Genomic DNA, 27,770 nt, shown 5'->3' on the forward strand with positions numbered 1-27,770 from the left:
CGCAAATAGTAGTGGTTTAATCATTCCGGGAAATTACTTTGTGGGGTTCGGAATACATAGGTTTCAACGAGAACCGTACAGCTCATCACTTAAAAATACGTGTAAACAGACATACTCGATTTACAATAATTACAATTTTAATAACAAGTTATGTAATGCGAGGAACAAAAGTTAAGTTTTTTTTTTATGACCCCCGCTATTGGGGGCCTCTCGTATTTATGGTGGGATAGGGACTTTATTAGCATTTAATTTATTCACTTAATTATTTTATTTTCATTCTCTTCTCTTTCATTCTTCACATAATCTTTTATTCTGTTCTTTTATACCACAATTCTGCTTTCTTTCCCTTTTGCTCTGTTTTACCACTCTTTCATCCTCTTTTTATTTTACATTTTCTTAATTTCTAGTTTTGTTGTATCACATTTTTATCTTTATCTTTATCACAGTTTAATATTATTTATTTTTACATATCTTTTTTGTTTTTGTTTTTGTTTGTTGATGCCTAACTCTTATTTTTTTCTATAGCATATTTTATAATTTTTTTGCAATAACTGGGGAATTCTTTCATGGTTTCTTTTCCGCTTATCAGGGAGGGTATTGTCTCCTCCCTGATTTCAACGCCAGAAAGTTAAGTATTAAAATCAGATTTAATTATATGTTACTGTCTTGACGTGAAGTCATCAAAGAAATTGGTAGGCACTTGGGAAAAGGTTGGCAAGTTAACAAAATAAATATACCGTGACCATATCCTACCATTCAGTGCGTCTAGTTCACAAATTGACTGTTAATAGATGATTTGTACTCGTATAATGTTACATAGATCCACAATGCAGGTCGTGTGTTTATTAGTACAGGAATCTTTAATGTTGTGGACCAATTACCACAGTTAACCATAATTAACTTTATAATTTACGTATTTTATTTAAACAATTATCTATCAGTTTCACATCTACACATAAATAGATAAATTAAAAAAATATATATATTAAATATTTCATTTGAATGTAAATTAAATTATGTGATATAATTAGTTGTTGATCATATAAATGATTCGTTTAATATCAGTTGTATACTATACATTGCGTTTTATTATATGAAACAAATGATATCAATCTCGTAATGAAAGAATAATGGAGGATGCTCTTTCGCTAAACAATGGTAATTAATACAGCGACGCCCGAGTTAACACCGTCAGCCTCTGTCTGAAGGTAGACACCCCGCTTTATCTATGCTTATATGTAAGAGGGTGGCTGTTGAGATGAGATCAGACTTAAAAATAACACCTTAGATGATAATACGATTTCAAATTATGTCGCAATATGTATTAATATTAACATATTTTTTTAAAGAAATTACTCAGTTAATTACTGAGTGTTTTTAATTTCGACAAGAATACGTAATTATATTTATAATAAGTAGTGGATGTTGTAAAGATCACGTAATCAAGTATTGTTAAATTGTACTTGATTTAATATTATCGATTTAACACTAATCATACCAACACTTAATAGGTAAAGTACATGGCGATAATTATGCACATCGGCATTTGGAAAGAGACAATCGGCTTTTTTCGGCTTCGTAGAGCGTTATATCACACGAAATACAACGACTGGCAAAACGTCACATAGGTAGTGTGGGACAGAGATATTGCTCTACGAAGCCGAAACTAGCCGGTTGTCTCTTTCCAAAGGTCGATGTGCAATATTTATCGCCGTGTAATGTACACGAGTTTTTTCCTTCTTTAATATATAAAATAAGTTTGTTAGCAAGGAAAAAAAATAATTTTAATAATAGTTAGATGGAAAAAAACGTTAAACGTAAAATAACTAAAGATTAATTAGTTATTTAGTTTCGTAGTATTCATTAAAAAGTCATGAAATCAAATGCGCAAAAGCTCAAAATATGTCATTTGATCCGATATGGTACGTTTAGTGTTAAAACTTAAAGTTAAAAATGTATATAAAACATTTATAATAAAAATAATTGGTTCTATTTTGTTAAAACACGTCAAAAATCAAAAAAAAAATGTGTAAATTTTATATATTAATTAATAAAACATACATATTTACGAGTGATGATAGTTATAAATGCATTCCGTTCATGTTTAATATGTTATAAATGTATATGGCTTAAATAAAATATATTTACTTGTCATATGTATTATAAACCCATGTATACACGTGTTATGTAAATGTTATTCGAAATAGTGTGCACGATGCCTAACGGTCGGAAAAGATTTTTCAAGTTACACCGAACACTTGATTCAGCCAATCAAATATACTCACCCTCCGCGAAGACGCCCGCGCCTGTCCTCTTTATAAAGGACGAGACAGGCGGGATCGAGGCAGTATGTCTCTAACCCTTGCATCGGCGCATCCCTTATTACATTAATATAACATCGATACAACATTGAAAATTGTACATAGGTAATTTATTTGTTATATCCTCAAAGATGAGCGGCTCTGGGAAAGGATTGCTCGGTTTATGGTTATATAGAAATGGTTCCGATTGGGAAATGAAGGATACAGTTCTTCGTCCTAAACTTGATGATGCAAAGCATTATGAAGGTGAAAGGATTTCTGTAATTTTCACTTTGAAAAATCAGGTCGGAGGACTTGTGAAGGTGTTATCTGTATTTCAAGATCTAGGAATAAATGTTCTACATATCGAATCTAGGAAATCTGTTACGGAGATATCAGCGGTCAGTATTTTAAATGACTGACTAACAAAATATAATTCAGTTTAATAATTTTCTTTTTGTTTGTGTGTTTTTTTTTTTCCAGTCTGATATCTTGGTGGACGTCGAGTGTGATCCACGAAGGATGGAGCAACTTAAGCGAATGCTGAAAAGGGAGGTGCAGATGTTTGAGTTCGTCGAGGCCCATGTTGCGGAGGAGTTCACGCCGCCAACACCACTTTCAGCAGCAGCTAGTTTTGGTAATTTTTAAAATCATAACTGTCCCATAAATCAACGTCGAAATTGTTTATTTTCGAATCACAATTTAAAAAAAAATATTTTTTAAATAAATTATTTAGATATTAATTTTAATAAATTTGGCTATAGATTGTGATATTATTGATGAGTTTATTGTTCCGTTGCGTAATATTAACTAAAGATTGAAAAATATTATGAAGAATCAAAAGTGAGATATTTTGATGATATTTGAATTTTTTACGTGTGATATGTTCTTTCTATTAATGCGCTGCAAATTTTCAATGTTTATTTTCACGTCCGTCATTATTTCACAATGTATTGTGAAGATTTCACCATGTTTTAATTTTGTTGAAATTTATAATAATTAATATTAATCAATTTTATAAAGCTATCTACTACGTGTTCTATTACACGATTTAGGTTTCATGTTGATTTACTGGACATAAAAGTATATAGATGCAAGTAGCAAGCTGACATTTTTTCGCGGGCCCTTATCATTTATAAATTCATTTATTATCCACTATTGATCATTGGTGCATAGGAAGAAAAAAGTTCCATGGTAATCCCATAGAATCCGCAGAAAAAACTGGACACAGGGCGTCGTGATTTTTGAACCTTAGATTAAAGTTATAAAATAGTTTACGACACTTAGTAATCAGTGACATTCAGAAACGCAAGCGAAAAATATTCGGAAATTTTATGTGTTTGCTAAAAAAAAAGTTACGCAGGCTAGAGTCTATGGAATATAGAAAAAAAAAAGAAGTGCTTCCCAGAAATAGGCTTTTATTTTATAATTTTAACGTATCCTATAATAAGAATAGTACCCGATATCATAGAATAAAAATCCCGCTATTTTAGGATAATAATATTCAATGAATATAATTAAATGTTATCATTTTAGATTTCGGTGAAATGCCATGGTTCCCGAGAAAGATCTCTGATTTGGACCGTGCTCAGAACGTGCTCATGTACGGTTCGGAATTGGACGCGGACCATCCGGGTTTCAAAGATCCCGTCTACAGAAAACGCAGAGAACACTTTGCTGCTATTGCAAATAATTACAAGTAGTAAGTTATATTTCGCAATGTATATACGTATTTGCAAATTTACAATCGCTCAACTAGTAATGTGGTGAGCTTTCAGAGGTCGAATCAGGAATGATGATACTCGATTATACTAATCTAATATATAAAATTCTCGTGTCACGGTGTTCGAACTTGAACTCCTCTGAAACGGCTTGACCGATTTTTACCAAATTTTATATGCGTATTTAGTAGGTCTGAGAATCGTGAGAGCTTAAATTTTTTATTTTTATTTTTTTGACGAAATTTTTTGTTTTTATTTTTCTATGATACAACATACAAAAATACATACAACCCTAAATTTTCACCCCTCTACGGTCAACCCTTATTTTTAAATTGAAAATTAAAAATATTTTTTTTGCAAAACAATGTTTGCGGGATCAGCTAGTATCATATATTCATTTAAGCGAAAGTATCCGACTTGACCCAAAGGATTGGCAATTCAAAGTGGTAGACGGCAGGCTACATAGAATAGATCGCCGATGAAGCCTTAATGTTCTAAATATCGCGGAATGGTACACGCAACGATCGTCCGACGATCTTAAAATCGTCGGTGTAATCTGAATGAAGACCATTTTCGATCGGTCATATTAGAAAACTATGAGCGAGACCTATGCCCAGCTGTGGGCGTCTTACGCCTTCTTTAGATGACTGAAATGAAACAACGTAAAAGCATCGCTCTGTGACATTTAAAATGTATTATTTAAAAATGAGTTTTTCTTTCATAGTGTTTTTATTTTTAATTAACTGTACCGACAGACGGTGTCTCGTCTTATCTATAAATAGTCAATTCTTTTCGCTAAATGGAAATGAAATGTCTTTTGAAAAACGTAGTATTTATCTTAATGCATTTTTAAATAACGATGCTATTTTATATAAATGAATTTAATGCCTGCATACAATCTTCAAATGCTAATTGAAAATTGTTTTTATTTATAAAACACATCTAGAAAATATTAAAAACTCATGAAAAAATTCGTATTAAATCGGTATATACGTTCCCACTTTATGGCAAATAAAAAAGCAGTCTTTCTCTATTTATACTAATCTAGTTAACAACTTTTTTAATAAAGACGCCGAGCTGTGATAGTCAAGCGGTGATTGAGATTTCGATCCCAGGTAGCGTGTACGATTCCCTGAATGTAGTCTTATATATTTCACACTTTGTGCATTAATTATATGGGATTGCAACTTCTCATAAAAAAGTTTCCAGAGGATGGACAGCGGTGACCTATGCGTACCACGGCACCGTATTACGATCGCCAATCCCCACTACTTAGCGATTATGGTACATCCCCCACAGATATCTTTAAAAGAGACCTATGCCTTGAAGTGGGCGCCTATCGACAGACCATAACTATAATTGTCACTGAAGTTAAATAGATTTATTTCTACATATTGTAGTATTATGTTCGATCAGTTCCAAATTCAAAATTATCAAATAATATCATTTACATTTATTGTTAGTTATAAAGGTTTTAAAAAATGTAAATAAATATATTTATTTAATATTATCATAATCAATTTTAAGAGCTTATTTTTTTTAATAAATAACTGGCGGTGCCCGGGACTTCTTCAACGTGTCCAATTAAAAAAAAAAGTATTAAGTTTCATTTTATCTTTAACAATTTTTCTAAAATGTAAACAGCCTAATCTACTACTTATCACCTGAGCTATCTGCCAATATAAGTACAGTTAAAATCGGTCGCTATTTCAGAAATAAGCCGGAACAAACAGGCAGCTATATAAAATTATATTTAGAAATAAAAATCGGTAAAAAAACTTTTAAGTTAAACGGTTTTTTAAACGATTTTATTTGATACCCATATTGTGGTGTTTGTGGAAAAATATGTACCTAGTCCGCCATAATGGAACGGCGTCCAACTTGAATTTTAAATTTTGACATAAACATCTTGTTTTACTAGTGTAGTCCTTTCATTTGATACCCATATTGAGAGGGTTAAGGAAAAATATGTAATCAGCCATTTTGTATCGGCGGCCATCTTAGATTTATAATGTTATTGATTTTATTACATTGTATTGTCATCTAAATTAAATGTGTGTACCAAATTTCAGACCAATCTGACAACGGGAAGGTGCTTAAATTTCAATTTCTAATTTTGACCCAAATAAATGAACAAATAAATTCCGTGCGGGTCGAAATAAATAAAACCGTTTAAATATACTTTTGGTATATGTAAATATTCATATGTTTTATAGTAAGAAGTAGTAATTTTATTATTACAAAAAGCCACACCAATTATATTTATTCGTATTTTTAGATAAAAATATAATTAAATAAATACATAGAGTTATATTTTAAATGTAAATAATTAATTGCAGCGGTCAACCAATACCGAGGGTGCAGTATACTGAAACTGAAATAAAAACGTGGTAAGTTATATTTCGATTATTAAAATTTATTTACATAACCGCAGGGCGATAAGCGAATTATTTATTTATTACATTATTATTGAATGTGTTTATATTTTCGCATATATAATTAATATCTCAACTTTATATCTAATTAATAATGACAGCATGTTAAAAGGTTTAAATTTAATTTATAATAATTTAAAAAAATGTAATTTAATCTTTAAATAGTGTTTGCATTAATCCCACTGTTGGGTGAAAGAAATCTGAAGTATACACATAATTAATATTGCGAATTTATTTAGCTTCCGAATGTGTAACATAATTATAGACATTACATGAGTTTGATATTACATGTACACTGTCATGTGATGTTTCTAAATAATATTAAAAAAGTTAATTGAACAAAAACTTGTTAATAATATTATCACAGTGTAAAGTATTAATAATTGATAATAAAACATTTGAATGAATTTTAGTAAAGCTATATCGTAGTGGTGACTACACAAAAAAAAGTCTGTGTTTATTGTTGTTGTCATTGTTTTTAGATTAATGCGCATATGAAACCTGCGTTTAAAATTATAGGATTCCATCATAGGGGAGTTTGATCTGATTCAATAAAGTTGGGTTCCTTTGACATTAATTTCATGGCATAGATAAAAAATATTATGTCTTCAGAGATTCGAACTAAGAGATTATTAGTCGCAATTCTTAATTATGCGGATATGAATAGTTTCTTAAAATGTTTAGAGCCGATTGAGCTTTGAATTTAGTCACACAAATCCTACCGATACTGATAAACATAGAAGAAAAATTTTTTTGGTAAAAAATCTTTTAAAAAAGGAACTACTATTTTTAAAAGGTATATGCGAAATGCCGGAATAAAATATTCTGCAAATCGTTGCAATTATGTGATTTTGATCTTTATTTTAATACGATTAATGCATATTATTGTTTTATCGTTATGGGTTATTGAATTTATTGATAAATCCATATTTAGATGATTCTGATTTTATGTTCTTTTTTAATAATTTTTCTGTACATTAAACAATTTTGAATTTGTTTATTCAATTTTGCTAGATGCAATGTTATTTAAATATTATCGTATTGTTTATTGCAATTTGTTTAAACAAAGCGAATTATTGCAGTGGTTTATATGTTTTTCGACGTTTAATTTTTTTTCTTTTTGTGTTATTTGACACAGTGAAAGCCAGTACGTAAAATTTTAGTGGTTTCAAAATATATTTTTTTTATTAAACATTTATTGAATTTATTAATATTATACCTGCAATTACGTTATTAGTTGTTTATTTAATTATTATATTTTTTTTTAAATTACTTTTTTTAATTTGAATAAACCAAAGAGTAATATTACAGGGGAATAGTGTTCCGTGAACTACAAAAGCTTTACCAGAAACACGCGTGCGAGGAATACCTCGAGAATTGGCCGCAACTTGTCAAGTACTGCGGCTACAGGGAGGACAACTTACCGCAGGTACTTGCAACTTGTTAATTTAGTAGCTAAACTACTTAACACTAACTTTGAGATAACGGGTTTTGTTTCAAACTAGTGGTTGGCGACTGAAGGTCAGTTATATGTTAAATTATGTTTATTAGCGATAGTATTTGAGACTCCTTTCATAAAGTAGAGATAAAACTCATACTAAGTTTATATCTGAGAATCGGCTACTATCTATTTTCCATACCCCTAAGTGTTAAGGTTGGTCCACCCCTTAACACTTAGGGGTATGGAAAAATTATATTTTTTATTTTTTAGACAATTTTTTGGGTTTTTATTTTATTATGATACAGCATACAAAAATACATACAAACCTAAATTTTCACCCCTCTATGATCAGCCCTTATCTTACATTTCTTAATTAAAAACTTTATTTTTTTTTGCAAAACAACGTTTGCGGGATCAGCTAGTATATAAATAAAACTCTCGTATCTCCTGTTAGTAGACATATTCCTCTGGAACGATTTGACCGATTTTTTTGAAACTTCATATGTATATTCAATAGGTTTAAGTATAAGTTATATATTTAAAACCCTTTAGTGATTGGGATGGGCTACTCCGGATTTTTTTATTACATCTACATTTTAAAACGATCGCTGAGATAAAAACCGAATCGAAATAAGGTTTTGAAGGCTGCACCGGAAAAAAAATATTACGACTGTTTTGAGGAATGTAAAAAGCGTTGGCAGAAGCGTGCGTTTTATCGAACGTATATCACTTTGGATTAAATAAATAAAGGGTTTATATTTTATAAAAATTTACACTAATTTTTTTATTATGTTATTCATATTCCTTAGTTGTAATTACAAGACTGTCTGAAGAAATCGAACCAGAGACCATATAAGCCACAGTTATTACATCAACTATACCACGTGTTTAATTATTTGTTAGTGATCTAGTTTTATATTGTATTTGACGTCATATGTAAGGAAAATTGTTTATATAAAGTCGCTGTATGCGGGCAACGCAAGACGAGTGATTGTGACGATTTTTTGATAAAGGTCTAAACTTGCAAAGGTGAAACATTGACCCACACGTGGGAAAGATTTTAAATGGTTGTTTTATTTCAAATTGTTGGTTATGATATACATAGTTTGTACTTTTAGACGATTAGACGGAGTTAATATTATAAATTTTAATTTTTTTAACATTTGCGTTGTAGTGAGAGTATATCAATAGATATGATGATGATGGAGGTGATTTACATGATGAACTATATTATATATTGAACTTCAAAGCGAACAAGAGAAAGTTCACGTTTCAAAAATCGTTGTATTTTATAATATATTTCTAGTCTGCTCAAATTTTTTTGTCCAAAAGAACTTTCTATAAAGTATTGTGAAACAAATACAAAAGGAGATGAATTATATGGGAGAAGTATCGGGTAACCAATTATGATTACCCTGTGTTCTGTATGTGTAAATCTTACAATAATATGCTAAAGGAAATAGTTATTTTAAATTTTAAAATACTTAAAGTTAGGATACTCTGAATGACTAATTTTTTTCCATAATGTTTGTAACTTACTAAAAATAGGTTTTATATTGAATTCAGTGTTTGTTAAAGATTAAAAAGTTTATTTAGCATATATACTTCTTGGTTTTGTATAATCAACTTGTAAATTAAAAAAGTGGCGTTCTCAAGTTTTTACGCTACTTAGGGAAATCGATATTAATCTATATCTATATCTATACATATATAAATTGGTATTTTAAAGATTTATCGATTTATAAGTTTATGCCAGGGGTGATCAATCGGAGGTTCGCAAGCCGCGTACGGCTCTCTGAACGATTGTTTTTGCCCTGATTGATTGTCGAATTATCTAAGTTTAAATAGTAAATTTATTTTTTCTATATCATAGTGGTTGGGAATTTAAATAAAATAAAAAATATTTTTCATTTCAACAAAATTAGTTAAATACAAACATCGCTCATAATTGACTAATCTCAGAAATAATTATTTAGGAATGGTGGAGCTATTCAATAAATTTTAAAGTATTATCTGTGTCAATTTATAATATTGATATTTAAAACGCATATTTACATAATCTCTATAGATGTAATTTCTGTAAAAAAATAAATAATACCGTTTTGCATATTTAAAATTTTATTCAGTCGTAAAAAAATCAAATTTCGAAATGTAGTACAGACTGCCATTGGACAGCAGTGACAGTTCAGTCAAAAAAAAAAAATACATCGGCGTTAACAATTAGTTGTACGATAGAATACAATGAAATATTATGAATTTTGAATTTAGAATAAAATGGCATATCATCTTAGTTTTTCATTAAAAATATTGTAGATTTTGTTTCTAAAATTGATGTGTGATTTAATTCAATATAGCATTTTCAATAATAGTTTAAATCTCTTGATTTCCATAGATTTATATTCTTTCATAAATAATTATATGTAGATCTGTTGTTAGTTTTCCAGTATTTTAATTTTTTAATCTACAGTGCTATTGAATACATTGTTTAAATTTTCTAAATAGAATTTCTTTAGATTATTATTTGGCTGATATGTTTTGTGTATGTCTCGTACTGAATTCAATATTGGAAAAAATAATCTCTTTTTAGAGAGATCACAGATTGTGATCCACAATGCGTATCTAATAAGTGTGTAAGTGTTATTTGCCAATTTTCGATACCATCCAGTTATTTATGTTTTCATTCACTTTTTTAGAATATGGACGTCATACTTTGTCTTGATCAGGAATTGAACCTGGAACCTTTGTCACAGTACACCTCCGGCACAATTCTTAACCACTACTACAGTGGTACTCAACTTTTTTAAAAGAGACCTAAGCTACCTCACACGTGAAACACAGCACATATATATTTTTTAATTGCTGTAAAATACGTTTAAAAATATAACATCATTACCGTAGCCTTAACTTTAAATATGTTTTAATATAGCATTCCAACTTAGTTTAAACTTTGTTCGTTAGCATTGATTACGAACTTTTGAGAGAAGTGACGTTGAATCTTATTGAAAAATCTTTACAATTTTTCTACTGTCTCATTTGCATTATACATGCAATATATAGTATACAAACACAATTTTATGAAGAAACAAACGCGTAACTAGTTACGTTTTCCAATATCCATTAAGAACATAAAACATCCTTCTGAATTTCTTATTTACTATTCTAAGAGCCTTTGTGTTTTTATATCAGGTGTAAAGACGACACTGTAGCCTCGCCCTGAACGGCTTTATGCCTTGTCGAGGACGGGTGGTTCCGTAGCAGAGATGTGATCACCCAAAGCAAAACTATGACCAATTTACTACTTATATATGTGTTTTTTTTCTTTTTTATCATCTTTTTAAAGTACTATCTTATTGCGAAGGTCGGCGACCATTAGGATGATCTTAAGTTTTGATATAGCGGCACTGAATTGAAGAGATGCACTTTCTAAGCGACTATCGGAAGTTTTTCAACCAGGATTTTCATTTTCTATCAACATTTAGCCAATGCCTTTCTAAAGAACGCATAAACAGTAACTTGTATAGTTCAGCGGGTCAACAAGCTGAAGTCTCAGTGAGCAAGCCGTATAGTGCTCATATTAGATGATCCACTTTGATGTATGACGTTCACCCGTAAGGTGAACAGTAACATTGAAAAGGTTTTTTATATGACCCCAATTTCGGGAGCCTCTAATTCACCACCATCTTTGAATGGACAAAGACTGTATGTCCATTTTTTTTTCATTTTTCCTTATTTTCTTTTTTTCGTCTATCTATCACGTTTTCTTTCACCATTTTCATCTGTCTTTCATAACAATCACTTATAAACTTTTATCATCAATGTCAAGGTCGTTGGAAAATGATTAACGCTAGAAAGCTATGAGGCTTTAGTCTATTTGTTGACATCCTACGTTATTATGATAAAAAACAAACAAACAAAAATTACTTAGTTAAGTTTCATAAATCAGAGACTTCTTTTTTAAACATATATACAAGAATATACAAGTCTTGTTATATTGTTTAATTTATCTTAGAGTTGATTTAGGGACTCTGTTAGTCTGGGCTAGTGCTCTGAATTGAATCTATGACCATCTGATGTCCCTCACGTACTTAAATTGAATTTCTTGGGGAAGTCGGATGTTTACATCGTTGGCAAAATAAAATATAGGAAATAGATATAGATTCTTAGTAAGAAAAGGACCAATATTTAGCCACTTCCGCACATGCAGCGGTAGTCGTGCAACAAAGTGCACCGCCCGCCAGCCCGCTGACAAATGCGCATGCGGCGAACAATGCGAACTACACAACTGCCACCGTCAAATCATTCAACACGTGTTTCACCCCTCCACGGGGCATCTTCAGGAGTTATGTTACACCGATTAGTACCATACATAGAGTGGGACTCACTTTGTGTTTGGCATATTGGTCCTTTTGCTTACTTAGAATGGAATTCCGCAAGGTAACGCCTGATTCCATTAAATGTATAGATTCTTGTTTAGTTTGGCTGGTTTTATAACTACTTATGTAGTGATGTATTTATTTAAACAAACATTTATTTACAGCTTGAAGACGTCAGCATCTTCCTGAAACGCAAAACCGGTTTTCAGCTGCGTCCAGTAGCGGGATACTTGTCTCCGAGGGATTTCCTATCGGGACTCGCTTTTCGTGTATTCCACTGTACTCAGTACATACGTCATTCCTCCGACCCATTTTATACGCCCGAACCGTAAGTAACAAATGTATATCATATTTTTTTACATAAAATACGAGCACTAGATATTTAGAATAATTTTGTTGGCAGTATTCTAGAATTTCGAAACCATAAACATTAAATTTATTTTAAAATGTCAATAAAATTAAATAAGTTACTAAATGGCGTCTAAAATTCGATATACTTTAGGAAAGTGCGGCAATAAATGTAGAAAAATATGTATTCGGTAATGTCAAAAATTTGAATTTGGAATGTATGTACTTTTTTTAAAAACCACTTTTACAACTGACTATTGATGTGTTCACACGATTAAATACTTTTTCGTATTTTATTCTAATTAAGCGGGAAATAAACTAAAATCAATCGGTTTTTTTTTCAAATGCGTAAATATTCAACTGAACATGAATAATTACGGTGCCTTTTGGCTTATTACTTCTTTTTAATTCAATTATTTTGCTTCACTGACTTTTTATCAGCACTCGTATTAAAGTAAATTCAAAATAGGTTTTATAACAATAACGTGTTACCGAACAATGCTCAAAGAGCTAATGAAGCTAAGAGATAAGGACGTTTGAATATCCTTCTTTTTTAATAATAATAATCTATGAATCTAGAGTTTTTAACTTTTTTTTTAGGCTACCACGACTGCAACGATCCTGTGGTATAGCCATTTTTAAGCTGTAATTAATTCCACAATAAGGAATAGGGGACATTTTGTTTCTGTCTTGAACATTGACCGGTCCTGCGCTGCCTTCGACTATGACCTACGACTTCTCGAGATCTTGGCTATGGCTTCGATCCACTTAGTGTGAGGCTTACCTACAGGACTACCTGCTCGTAGTCGAAACTCAAGAAACTTTCGGCCTCTAAGCCCATGGGTTTTACGAGCGATATGCAGCTCAATGCCCCTTCAAATGAGCAAGTCTTCAAGCTATGTCGATGATCTGTCTGATGTTCTTCTACAGTTATCCTCATTTCTGATTTGATTTCGACATATAATGATACTTTGACATAAATTAGAATGTTTTTGTTAAATATATTTATTGCACATTAGTGATTAATACATTAATCATTTTGTACATATTACTATCCGGTTTGGATTTTTACTTACGATGAATATCAAACCAAATTTATTAGAATCTGGAATAAAATTTGACTTCCATGTAAACACATCCTTACATTAAAACTACGTACGTTTCTAACGCATACAAATTAAAATCAGATTAATTGTTTTTATGATCACTTCCACAAATATCTTTAATAAGGTATTAAAAACAATTTAATCTAGCATTAATATCAATAAATAAACCTTTATGCTGTAATAGGATTTTTTTACAAGACTGTGTTTGGCACTAATCGGTGTAACGAAAGTGGCTAAATATTGGTCCTTTTCTTACTAAAGTAAAATAAATGTGAAACTATATTCAATGTATTGTTATTTCAGAGACTGTTGCCACGAACTTCTTGGCCACATGCCGCTGCTGGCGAATCCGAGTTTTGCGCAGTTTTCCCAGGAGTTGGGGCTTGCTTCGCTTGGCGCGTCTGACGAGGACATTGATAAGCTGGCGACGGTAAATGTTTATGATTTATTTTTAAAACATATGATTGTTTTTTGTTACTAAATACGCTAATGCTTGTAATGGTATTTTTAGAAAAGTGTCCATAAATAGATATTGACAATTTTTTCTGTTTTAATATCTGCAATGAGTCGAAACACTATAATTAGATGTGTTATGTGTACATGGGTTTGAATAAACCAGGAAACTTATGCCTCACTGTATAATCATAGCACGTGGTTTTCATTTACAAAAACCGTGAAAAACTGTCTGTAACAAAATTACAAAAAAGTTTTTAAACCGTTTGTAATAAACAGAATCAGATTTTCAATAAAATTCTGCAAAATATTATTCGACTAGCATTTGCAAAATTCTAAGCGCAAATTAAGAATAAATTTATAAAAAAGACTTGATATGTCTTTTTTAGAAATTTATTCATTAAACGAATATTTAGATGACATGAATCCTTGGCAGCTATGTCGCTTATTTATTTTAATTTAATTTAGGCTATATCTAATAAAGTGTATATGTATAAGTGTGTGTTGTTGAAGTCTTTAAAGATGTGTTGTTGTAAAGTTTCTTCCTGCTTCTTTTCTAGAACTATAATATCTTGCGAAGCAGAGTAAAGTCAAAAATACTATTGATTTATAAAAAAGGTGATGATCAATAAGAGTCCTGTTTGTTTCATTATTAGATAAAAGAATTTTGTCTTTTATCTTTTTTAGTATCTTAAGCACATTGGCGTTTCTAAGCAATTCAAAAGCAGGCTAACGGGCGTAGTGACAGTGATATTTGTTATACTATATAATTCGCTACTATTGTTATTATGTTTCAGTACTCGTATACGAGTATATCGTTGTGCCTCATATACCATACAGCTTTTGTAATCTTTTGTTGTTCCTGAGGATGATATTTTGAATCTTTACACGCACATAACAATAATTTTGCTGACGACTCACTTAATGTTCATATAGACAGTAACACGATTTTATTAAACGGTTTTATTTAGTTCGACTCGTACGGAATTTGTTTATTTGGGTCAAAATTAGAAATTGAAATTTAAGCACCTCCCCGTTGTCAGATTGATCTGAAATTTGGTACACACGTTTAATTTAGATGACAATACAATATAATATAATCAATACATTATAAATCTAAGATGGCCGCCGATACAAAATGGCGGATTACATATTTTTCTTTAACCCCCTCAATATGGGTATCAAATGAAACGGCTACGCTAGTAAAACACGATGATTATGTCAAAATTTAAAATTGAAGATGGACGCCGTTCCAATATGTCAAACTAGGTACATATTTTTCCACAACCACCACAATATGGGTATCAAAAAACCGTTTAACTTAAAATTTTTTTAAAAGTATTTATATATTAAAGGATTGTTGTGCACAAAAAGCAGTTTCTACTAGCCAATATAAGTTTCTTAATTTGTGGTTTATTCGGTAACTTTTTTATGTGTTTTCCTCATGTTAAAAGTGAATTATAAGGCTTTATTAACAATATAGCTGTAGACTACGTACAATATGTTATACTGCAAACGAAATTTAATTCATTTATTACGGCTGGTCTACACGAGGCATGCACTACTTTTATATGGTGTAATTTTATTAAATATATTTTTGGTAATATTTAACAAAGTTAAAAATATTTATACCAAGTTTTAAACCTACAAGACTAATGTTCGAATATATGTTTTTTTAACGAACGCTCCTTCAATCTCTTATGGATGAAATTTCGTAAAATATATAAAAAAATATTTCTATCAAATGTCAAGTGTCAAAGCCTTATGGTTCGAGATGAGGCAGTACATAGTTATAAGTCTTTTAAGAGTATTGCACTCTGTATTTGGCACTAATCGGTGTAATATAACTCCTGAAGATGCCCCGTGGAAAGAAACACGTGTTGAGTGATTTAACGGTGGTAGTTGTGTAATTCGCATTGTTTGCAGCATGCGCATTTATCAGCTGGCTGGCGGTGCACTTTATTGCACGACTACTACTGCATTAGCGGAAGTAGTTATATATTGGTCCTTTTCTTACTTAGAATGGATTTCAACAACGCCTGAATCCATTAGATATATGTCTTATAATTATATAGTTATCTGTTGGATAAAGTATCAAGTCTTAAATTTATATACGCAAGTAATTTTTATTGGAATGTGTTTACGAAAATCGGTAATAGATAGTAGCCTAGCGGGTCGCGGGTTCGATTTGCTGAATACAGTCCTATGTACAATTTACACTTTGTGCATTATCATATAGCATGGCCACTACTCACAAACATGTTTCCAGAGGATGGCGTCCTCTGCGTACCATAATACCACACTGCAATCGCCTACCCGCCTGCAAAACGTGGCGATTATGGTAAATCCGCCCATAGAAATCTAAGAGAGAAGCCTACGACTTGCAGTGGGTATTTATTGAGACAGCTATACGTTGGTAGTATAATAACAAATCTTTTGTTTGCAGCCACACTAAAAACTAAAAACTTATTGCATAATTATTAACTTGAGTTTTTCAACTGACGGCATACTGAGCGAAGACAGCTCATTTTAAACATCTCTCATTTCACATACTAATCGCCTTATGAAGCGTTGTCGCAATAGACAGAGTGCTCATAGGAACATGCCTCAATAAATGACGTGCCTTTTGATACGCCGCGATTGACGGTAATCTTTGTGATGTCATTTCCGCGGGTGTATAAATAACTATGTAATTTTGTTGAATATCTATGCGATTTAATACACTGAACGGTGTTATCCTTTAGGTTGAAGAACATCTTTAATTCTAAACTTTAAAAGCGTAGGTGTTCTTCAGAGACATTAGAGTATATAGTGCAACGGTCCGGTATAAATTGGTCAATTATAAATGTCTTATAGTGATAATTTATTTAACCATAAACTATAAAAGCCGTTACATAAATTTATGATATAAATTTAAAGATATTTTGAAATATATCACGAATTCGTTCTACTGTTAGTTATGTAAAGAAAACACTGGCTGTAAAATGAAACACAAGCAGCCGTATCGTATCAAGGTTGAACTATATTTTCACCATGGACATTGAGAAATCACTGGCGTTGTGTAGATTGTTATTGATAAACGTACGAATAGTTTACACTATCAATCAAGACGATGGAGCGCAGTTTCTAATACATTGATTGATGTACCCTCTTAAGTAGTCCACGGAGAATTGAAAACGTAAAAAGAAACGCAATAAAAATGCCAACATTAAGATATATCATCCAAAAGTCGATTGACCTGAAAAAATTGTAAAATATAAACGAACAATGAAAACTAAATAAGACATTTAAACGCAGCGTGATTAAAACTGAAAGATCTTTTATTTTCAAATTCGGAAGCACTTTAAATTTCATTCGTAGAATTGTTGGAAAGAACGCAATTACTTCCGAGATCAATCTATTCGGAATTTAAAATGAAGTCGTATAAATTATGCAAAGCGATAAAAGAGTTTTACAAAGACAATTGAAACAATTTCCGATTTTAAATTGTTCACTTTTTTATTCATCATTTTTTTTCTATTTCGTACATAGCAGTACTTTATTGATAATGTGATTATAATATTTTTTATTACATCGCTGGAATTATTGGTTTCGATTGTCGTCAAATCATTGACAACAAGATACAAGGTTTACGTTTCCGAAAGAACCTTCCACGGCATTAAGGAAAATGAACAAAAAACGAATCAATGTTTCTGTTGTTGATTTTTACGCTCAATAACACGTGTGATTCACGTTTATTCATGTTTAGGTAAACAAGTAAGAATTTAATACGTACACAGGATCATTAAATATGGATATTTAATCATTCTGGATACGTTTTAAAATAATCCACATTTCCATTGTGTATATCATGATCACTTTCAAATACGTGACATTTATTTATATACAGTAATACCCCGCTTTACGCGAGGGATACGTTCCAAAAAAATCGCGTTAACTAAAATTCGCGTATAAAGAGGTTTATGATTAAACATAGTCAAAAATTATTACAAAAAATACAAATCATTTTAATCAATCACTTTAATTCTAAGAACACTTTATGCAACACATACTCTTATTTTTTACGGAAAAATACATCTATTGTCTTTTGGGTTCTTGTGTTCTTGTAAAATACGTTTATAACACCCAACACTGTTTTTAATTGTTTGACAGATGGTCAAGACACGTGTAATTCGAGTTCATTTGAGCGCAAAATTTGCAATTCGCGTTATAGTGAAACCGCGTATAACGGGGTCGCGTAAAGCGGGGTATTACTGTATTCTATTTGAATGCGACAGGAAATTATTTTTGGCAGTATAAAGTCTATTGCAACAAGTCTGTATAATAGTAAATCATTATTGAAGAATTTATGGTCTGAATCGATGACCGTTGGGGTTAAATTTATTAATTCTGAAACCATTAGATGGATATTATATATATTCACTTCCCTTTAAAGTTTTTATACCTAAAATCCATCACACAGAAAAAAAAATTCTGATGATACAAATAAAAAAAACTGATGCCAAATGGCACTAATCGGTGTAACATAGCTCCTAAAGATGCCCCGTGGAGGGGTGAAACACGTGTTGAGTGATTTGGTGGTGGCGGTTGTGTGATTCGCATTGTTTGCCGCATACGCATTCATCAGCGGGCTGGCGGGCGGTGCAATTCATTGCACGACTACCACTGCATGTGCGGAAGTGGCTAAATATTGGTCCTTTTCTTACTTAGGATGGACTTCCGCGAAGTAACGCCTGATTCCATTAAATACTGATGATACAATGTTTAATGAATTACAGTTGTATTTCTTCACGGTGGAATTTGGACTTTGCCGTCAACACGACGGGTCCTATCGTGTGTATGGAGCGGGTTTACTGTCTTCGGTAGCTGAACTGCGTCACGCTTTAACAACTCCTGAAAAGATCAAGCGTTTCGACCCTGAGGTCACAGTTAATGAAGAGTGTATTATAACTTCGTATCAAAACGCTTATTATTACACCGAATCCTTTGAAGAGGCTAAAGAGAAGATGAGGTGAGTTGTAATGATTTTTATAATATACGAAATGTAATTATCAAATAACAATGGTTAAAATTATACATGAGGTTCTCGTGTGGTCACCACGAGTTGGTAGACGTGGCGTGGTCAGGCCCACCAACACGACAACCTTTGGGAGAAGCCTCCATCGGCTAAATAGAAGAAGAAGAAAATTACATACAGTATCTTTCAATCAAACTTGACCTTCTTATAGGATAATATCGAAGTGACATAAGCAGTATCTAAATCATTACATAAAGAATACAACACAAATCCTACTGTGATTTTAATCAAAAGAAGAATTTAAGGAAGGATCAATAAATTATTTGTAGATAATAACCTTACATTGACCACAAACAAGTCTCCAAAATGACTTTGTAGTCAAAGCATGAAACCTTTTAATAAAGTGACAACGAAAGGCAGACAACAAGAACAAACTAGACCTTGCTAGTTTAAAAAAATTGGATATATGCAGTAATGAGTTTTTTTTTTAATTGCTTATATATAGAGTATTTGATCTTACTCTCGTAGAACAAAAGAGAAAGAAATAGAAGAACTAATCAATATTTTATTTACTTTAATTCGATTTATCTTCTTTACGTTCTCATTATAATTTCAGGGCATTCGCTGAAAGTATCCAGCGCCCGTTTGGCGTCCGATACAACCCGTATACTCAGAGTGTGGAAGTGTTGAGCAACGCACAGAAGATAACAGCACTGGTGCGGGAGCTGCGAGGCGACATCTGCATCGTCTCGTCTGCCATCAAGAAGATATCTGCCCAGGACTCCACTCTGAATGTTCAAACTATTGCGAACATGCTTCATACTGGACTACAGGTATTTTAGGGCATTTATTTTCGCCATCTACATCATGTTTAACAATACATTTAAGACGATATTTTAGGAACTTTGTAAGTATGAACATGAATATAACCTAATACGCCTTTTTTTGTTGACATTGAATTGAAGATTGAATCGTTGTTGGAGTTTCTTCCGCCACTTCTACTAGCGCTATCGCTTTCCTAAGTGGCAGTAGTGATATTAGTAGGGCAATAGTAACTCTTTGTGTCGAAATGATATGCTGGTATTAACTATGAGTGGCAGCCCAAAGCAAGATATCTCTAGCCGGAACGGAGGCTTCCCTGGGAGCCTTCGAGTTTTTCTACTTTAAAAGAGGTCTGCAAATGCCATTTGGGTAGTAGTGAAGGTACATTAAAAATAATTACTCTGTAGTTTGCACGTATGTAGGAATTTGCTGGAAATTGTTGTATAAATATATTCTTCGTGGCTTATTGTCCATATTGTCCAAATTGGTGATGTCGTTCGTGGTGTCAATAGCCTTTATAAATGTAAATTTTCAATTCAGTTTGATTGATGTTTAGTTTCGCCATACGGCACCAAGTCTCGGCGTGAATTCTTCGTATGACGTCATCAGAATGTCTATTAATAAAATTATCGATGAGAAACGCAAGCGTTACATTAGAGTCCGATACTTCGATCATGACGGAAAATTACGCATTCGATCACCGCACCATCGGTTCGATGTTTGAACTCGCACCGCTTGTTTAGTAATAAAACGAACGGATGTTGTGAACTGAATCGTATTTCAATGGTAATAATTCTCGGAAATTTCGTGTATTAAATTTATTTGTTAAATTTACAAATACGACCCTGCACGTTGTTCCAAATGTAACTCTTTGTAAATTTTCACGTATTATTTTTATACGAAGGTCTTATTAGACTTGAAGAATGTCTGTACGATATTTCAGTTTATTTCACGTAACAAACGCTAAACGTTAATATTGAAATCATAGTATTTAAGTAATAACACAACCAATATTTTTGTAAAAAATAATCCTAATTAATCCTAGGCTCATCTCAGACGCGCTCTTAGAGTTGAAGGATGTGATTAGAGAGAAGTTGAATTTGATTATATTCTATCAAATTTAGCACATCTAACATTGTTTTCTCGATGTTCACAAGCGATTCCTATTAATGATCCGAAGTTTAAATCAATTCCAATGAAAAAATAATTACTGTCACCGTCGTTGATCAGTTGATGTCATAGACACACACTGCAAGCGAAAGGCCTTTAAGGATATCTGTAAGGAATATACCATAATTGCCATTCTTGGCAAGAGTTGCCAATCCAATGTGGTATTATGGCAAGCAGAGGACGCTGCTGTACACCACCTCCATCCTCTGGAAACCTGTTTTTGGACAGTGGCAACCAAAAGTATGAATAACATAAAACCAATTTTGTATGTAATTCATACTTTGCGTTGATGTACCCGTCTTCGACTACAGTGACATTGAAAGTTGTTTCAACGCGACTGAATCAGCGTATCGGGCCGTGGTCTTGTGATCGCCGTCATTTATCAAGAATTTTTCCAATTTGTTATAGTTTCAAAATGCAATTCCTTCATATCAACTTTTATACGTCCAATGCAAAGAACAGGCCAAATAAATAAAATAAATGTACCTAGCCACCTTAGAGTTAGAAGATGATGGAAGAAAGGCGAGGAAAGAAAGAATGTAAAAAAGAGCAAAACGAAAGATATTGTGAAGGACGAAAGTAAAGAATGGAAGATATTGTGACGCGTGAAAGAGAGTGATTAATAAAGAAAATACTGAAAAAATTCTTGAATAATAATGTTCTTGATTCCAATAAGTTAGGGGTACGAGAGGTCCCAAATAGTGGGAACCATAAAAAAAAGAGTATAGGCCAGAGATAGTCATGATGATCGGTGTTTCGCCGCCCACTTTCATTAATTTTCCGAGTTCTTGATTATATTGTCAATTCACCCAATGAGAGCTTTTCCACGCTTATTCTATCGGCGGTGGTCGTCAATGAAGAAGGTCTCAAAGAACAATATAATTGTACAAGTGATATGTCGCGCCCGCTGTACTTCCTACAAGCAATTCTTCGAGCTACATCAGTTATTTTGAATCAATTTGATTTCACAACTAAGTATACGTAATAACAATTGCAAAATAAATGTAGGCATGAGCCAATTTGTTTTTTTTTTTACTAAAATATTCTTTTAATACGTGTCCAGAATGTAAGTGCCTATATACCTTTCATCTCGATGAATAGTATCACCAATTACGTAAGATTAATAAATTATTACGTCTGTTAAACCAGGTCAACGAGAGAAGTCCACAAAGCGCATCCGGCGGCAGTTCCCCGAACTCAGAGACAGACGTTTCGCCGAAAGCTGAAACATTGAAATAAACTACACTCGAGATGATAATAAATCACGTAGCCCTTTTAATGTTTATTCTCGATTATATATTTAACCTTTTTAAATATTTAAAATATATTCAAAGTATATTTAGATTAGTAAATAGCAATAGATCGTAACTATTTTACGTTTATTTATTGATTATCTTTTTAAAAAATAATTTATTTTTAGATAGACTTTAGAAAATATTTGACAAATATTTTATTTTATTAAAAATTTAAAAAAAAATATTTCGGAAATAAATTTCAACTTTACGTTTTCTTAGTAAATCATAGCTGACTCTATAATTACTCTAATTGCACAATCATGTACTCGTAATCGATTAATTACATTTATTATTGCTTCGTTAAAATATATTCCAGTATTATAGATATATTAAAAATTTTAAAAATTTTATTATTATATTATAGTATGAAAATGTTTAATAATTTAGTGAGTAGTCAATACATAAAATTATAAATGTCTGTAGGTAATTATAAGCATAAAGAATTCTTTATTTGTGGCTCAAATTTATTAAATAATAACATCATATTAATGTTGTTTCATTTCGCTTATTTCTTCCTGTTTCGTGCATAGATGATCTTTTAAATGTATTTAAATTACTAAGATATTAACTTAAACTTGCGATCGTAGGTCGCGTGTATAACTCACACTTTGGGCATTAATTATATGGGATTGATAGTACTCACAAACAAGTTTCCAGAGAATGTACAGCAGCTACTTCTGCGTATCATACAACAATGGAATCGCCAACCCGTCTGCCAAGTGTGGCGATAGTGGTATATGACCCCTAGAGTCCTTGAGCTCTCTCAATATATATATATATATATATATACTTACTTCATATTTGCCATCCTTAGGTTGTACGCCAGTAAAATTGTGCTGCTTGCCGTATTCGCCTAACAATGTATAGCATTTCATATATATATATATATATATATATAAAGGCCCCTGCCTATGCCTAACAGTGGGCGTCTATGTGCAGAAACTACGGCGCCTATTTCTCGTCTGAATTAGTAGTGGGTGAGGCACATTGTTCGTATAAATGAAGGCTGTTAGGGCTATAAGGTTCTCTAAAAGCGCCCACGAACCTTTGGTCGCCGGAAGTCACTGGATGTAGGCAGCGCTTTATTGGAGACCTATGTCTTGCAATGGGCATCTATAAGCTGAAAAGTAATAATTAATAATATTTTTTTTAAAATGTATTAAATTCATCTGCAAACTCCGGATGCAGGCCGCTTCTTAGGCAGGTCTTAATTTTGGGTGGAGACCTATTCCTAGAAGATGTCCCAAGGCTAAAAAGAAGTATGAATTCACAATAAAACTAAATTAATATTTAATATGTTTGATTATACGTATTAAATTCACGCTACGAATATATATATATATATATATAAATATATATATATATATATATAAATATATATATATATATATAAATATATATATATATATATATATATATAAATATATATATATATATATATATATATATATATATATATATATATAAATATATATATATATATATATATATGAATCTCATTTGGACTCAATTGTTGTATGCTTTTCATAAAAAAAAGTATTTATTGTTTTCTATACATCCCTACTGCCAGGCATAGGATTCCCACAAAGAATCTAGCAATATCCCCCTACCTTGACTAACCACGCCGACCTGCTTGTGGTCACCATACGAGCACATTGCACGACCGATTTGCCCACTGCCACTTTAGACGAGTAATTTTTCGAGCTACGTCAATGACCTTAGATCCTTTATGTGCAATTTAATCTTTTACTAAGTACGACAGTCGATGAAATACAGAATGTCCCATAAATCAACGTCAACCTGATCGGGTGTGTATAGTCGCGATTATATATGTGTGGGTGTGTAATATACAGACATTTACAGAATTTATATCATAAAGTACATGTTAAAAAATGTTAAATATCATTTAAAAGACCAACTGTTGAATACTTTGCCAGTTCTTCTAAGCAAATCGGCATTCTTAGTCAATGGTAGCCTACTGCTTATAATGTTAAGTTGATAGTCCATTCAAAAGCGCAAGCCTACTTGAATAAACATATTTTGATATTGAATACTTAAATGTCTTCGATTTATCTGTTATGTTTTAATCTGTTACATCGTTTACATGCTTTTTTATCTGTAGGAATGCCTAATTAATGTAATTTTTTAAAATCATTTTCTATTATCATCGTATGTTTTTCTTAAAATATATAAATAATTATATCTATTTACGTTTGTAACCTTCGTAACGCACCTCGCGCGCGACGACGGCGGCCGTTTTTGTACCGTGATAGTCTGTAGACGGAATTGCATCAAGGTCATTATTACATTTGCCAATAGTTTGACAGGAACATACATTTTTAATCCATATAAATAACATCTTAAGGAATTATAAAAAAAATATACTAACCTAGTACCGTTTATTTCAATGCAATACTGTAAACACTGTAATTTAATGTGAATTTATGTATAGTACAACATACCAAAACTCAATGATAAATGGTTTCAGAAATAATAAGTAACCTAAAAATAATATCGCAAGAAAAGTCGTTGGGTAAATTAGGTTTCTTCTTCTCAAGTAATTGGCGTCCACTGTAAGGTAAACTTCTACCAAAGACGGATCCTGTGCTGCCCACATTCAGCTGCTTTGGGTGTCTATTCACCACTAGACCTGTCACTTCAGAAGAACATTTCTTTGAACTACATAGGAGATTTTGTTTCTCATCATTTCTAATTCGATCTCGTATCACTTCGTAATGTAATATATAAAATTCTCGTGTCACGGTGTTCGAACTTGAACTCCTCTGAAACGGCTTGACCGATTTTTACCAAATTTTATATGCGTATTTACTAGGTCTGAGAATCGGCTACTATCTATTTTTCATACCCCTAAGTGATAAGGGTTGTTCACCCTTAAAAAAATTTTTTATTTTTTTGACGAAATTTTTTGTTTTTATTTGTTTATGATACAACATACAAAAATACATACAACCCTAAATTTTCACCCCTCTACGATCAACCCATATTTTTAAATTGATAATGAAAAATATTTTTTTTGCAAAACAACGTTTGCGGGATCAGCTAGTAAAATATATTATTGTATAATATCTGCACTGTTAAATTGAATTTCATATATTATCTGTGCTCAAAAAAAACTATATGATTGTCGAATTCTTATTAAAAAAAAATAATGAAACATGTTTACGAGTGATTAACTTATACGGAATGATTCAAATCAAATGTAAATGATTTAAAACTTTTTGCTGACAAACTATACATACAGTACCCGGCGATAAATACTGCACATAAAATTACGGCTTCGTAGAGCGTTATCTCTGTCTGACAGGTAGTGTGCGACAGAGGTAACGCTCTACGAAGCCGAAATTAGCCGATTGTCTCTTTCCAATAATCGATGTGCAATATTTATCGCCGAGTACTTTAAACTCCTTTAAAGCGTTATTAAGTATAACGATTCATTCTGTATATTGTTTACATTGAAATATATTTTTGAAACAGTATGTACAGAATATAGTTTAACTTATTATTGTTTAATAAAAGAAAGCCAAAGGAATAAAAAGTCTTCTTGATTCTTAAAATAATGATAACCTTTGGATGAACTTATGATAATAATGAATGAAAAATATTAAAACAAAGATTTATATTTGTATGTACCGTGTCATTGAGCAATGGTAGCTCAGCGGTAGAGGACTAAAACTTGCGGTCGTACGTCGTGGATTCGATTCTCGTGATAGTTTTATGTTATTCACATCTAATACTTTAATTATATAGGATTGCAACTGCTCACAAACAAGATGATGGATAGCAGCTTGTTTTACGTAATATAATGCCTATACTATGATAATGACGATTATGGTATATCCCCTTATAAATATCTTAGAAACGACGACTACTATCTCGTTGCCATATCTTTGATCCATAAGGCATAGAATAATTATATTTATTTAAAATCTTTTTTTTTTCGAAATATCTTCGTTAAAAACCATTATACTGTAGTAAGCATACAAACTGTATAAATTTGAATATCATGGAACGAAATAAATGTAATAAAAGGTATTATCTAGATATTTATTTATCCGTTTCCTAGTAAAACAGCTCTTTATTTGACTCAAGTAGATTGTTATTGCTTAAGATAAGTTTGGCTTAATTAGTTTGTCGTCTATCAAGCGAATCGATTCCATTTAAATGTTGCTATAAATTTAACATTTATTAAGTAAATGAGAAGTGGTATCACAACGGTGGAAGGCTGGGACTTGCGATCTATATCGCAGGTTCAATCCCCGGTATATAATCTAATTTAATTCACACTTCGTGCTTTAATTATATAGGATTACCAAAGCGCACAAATAAGTTCAAAAAGGTTGAACAGCAGCGTCTTCTGGTTAATATAATATAAGACTACGGTCGCCAACTCTCCTGTAGAGTTGGTGACTATTGTATATTATCCCGGATTTCGTTGAGTTCATATAGCAATTATCAATCACCCTGTGTATATTAAAAACATAAATATATACGTACGAAATAACTGGCGACATGAAAAGAAAAGTTTTCACTTTATATTATAAAAATACATCGTTCCTTTAAACATTTTACGGAGCATTAAATTTTCGAAGTGTACTTTAAAAAAAGCATGTTTGTTTAATATAAAATCAAAATATGATGTTTTACAGGTTAACCAAATATATATTGGATCGCTTCCAGCGGACCGAGTGTGAAATATTAGTTTAAAAAAAAATGAAACGGCGTCCGTTTTGGATTATCTCGAGTGAGTTTTTGAAACAGGTTTAGGCAATGTGCCAAATAATGCGGCATTAATTTTTGAACTAAACGAATGCAATAGAATGAATTTGTAACATTCGAATTTTCAAATAAATCATATCAAACTTTTTGTTCGTAAATATTTTGAATTCTGAAGCAGTTGAAGAGATCAGAAGTTCGAGAGATACTTAAGAAATCGGTTTCCACTCATGTATAATGGAGAAGATAATTTCTCAATAGCTCCATGTTGAAGTGGTTTCTCACTTGAAATATCTTTTATTAATATCAAAGTAATATTTTACATCATTTAATGTAATACTATATCCAATATTTAATGCAGCGGTTGCTAATTTTCAATGATTATGTTTGTTGTTAAAAAAAATAAAATTAAAACATTAGAATATATATATGAATTAGTATTTTTATTTTTTGCAGTAAATCTTTTTCCAAGCAGTGGTAACCTAGCAATAGAATACTAAGATATGCAATCATAAGTAGCGGGTTCAATTTCATAAATACAAATTTATATAATTC

At 31.7% G+C, this 27,770-nt stretch overlaps 1 protein-coding gene across 1 annotated transcript; it reads left to right on the forward strand.

Moving 5' to 3' along the window:
* Window positions 1-2,452: 2,452 nt before the first annotated feature.
* Trhn (tryptophan hydroxylase) lies at window positions 2,453-22,466 on the forward strand. Its single transcript, XM_068776614.1, has 10 exons — window positions 2,453-2,701; window positions 2,784-2,937; window positions 3,837-4,002; window positions 6,361-6,411; window positions 7,768-7,885; window positions 12,435-12,598; window positions 14,028-14,154; window positions 18,956-19,188; window positions 19,811-20,027; window positions 22,336-22,466. Exons 1-10 carry the CDS (start codon window positions 2,453-2,455, stop codon window positions 22,423-22,425), a joined length of 1,569 nt encoding a protein of 522 aa, XP_068632715.1. The 3' UTR covers window positions 22,426-22,466.
* Window positions 22,467-27,770: the final 5,304 nt, after the last annotated feature.

The sequence above is a fragment of the Battus philenor genome, unplaced genomic scaffold (genome assembly GCF_028537555.1).
Source record: "Battus philenor isolate CCGP_79_NKW_IND1 unplaced genomic scaffold, ilBatPhil1.0.hap1 SCAF_1, whole genome shotgun sequence".
NCBI lineage: Eukaryota > Metazoa > Arthropoda > Insecta > Lepidoptera > Papilionidae > Battus > Battus philenor.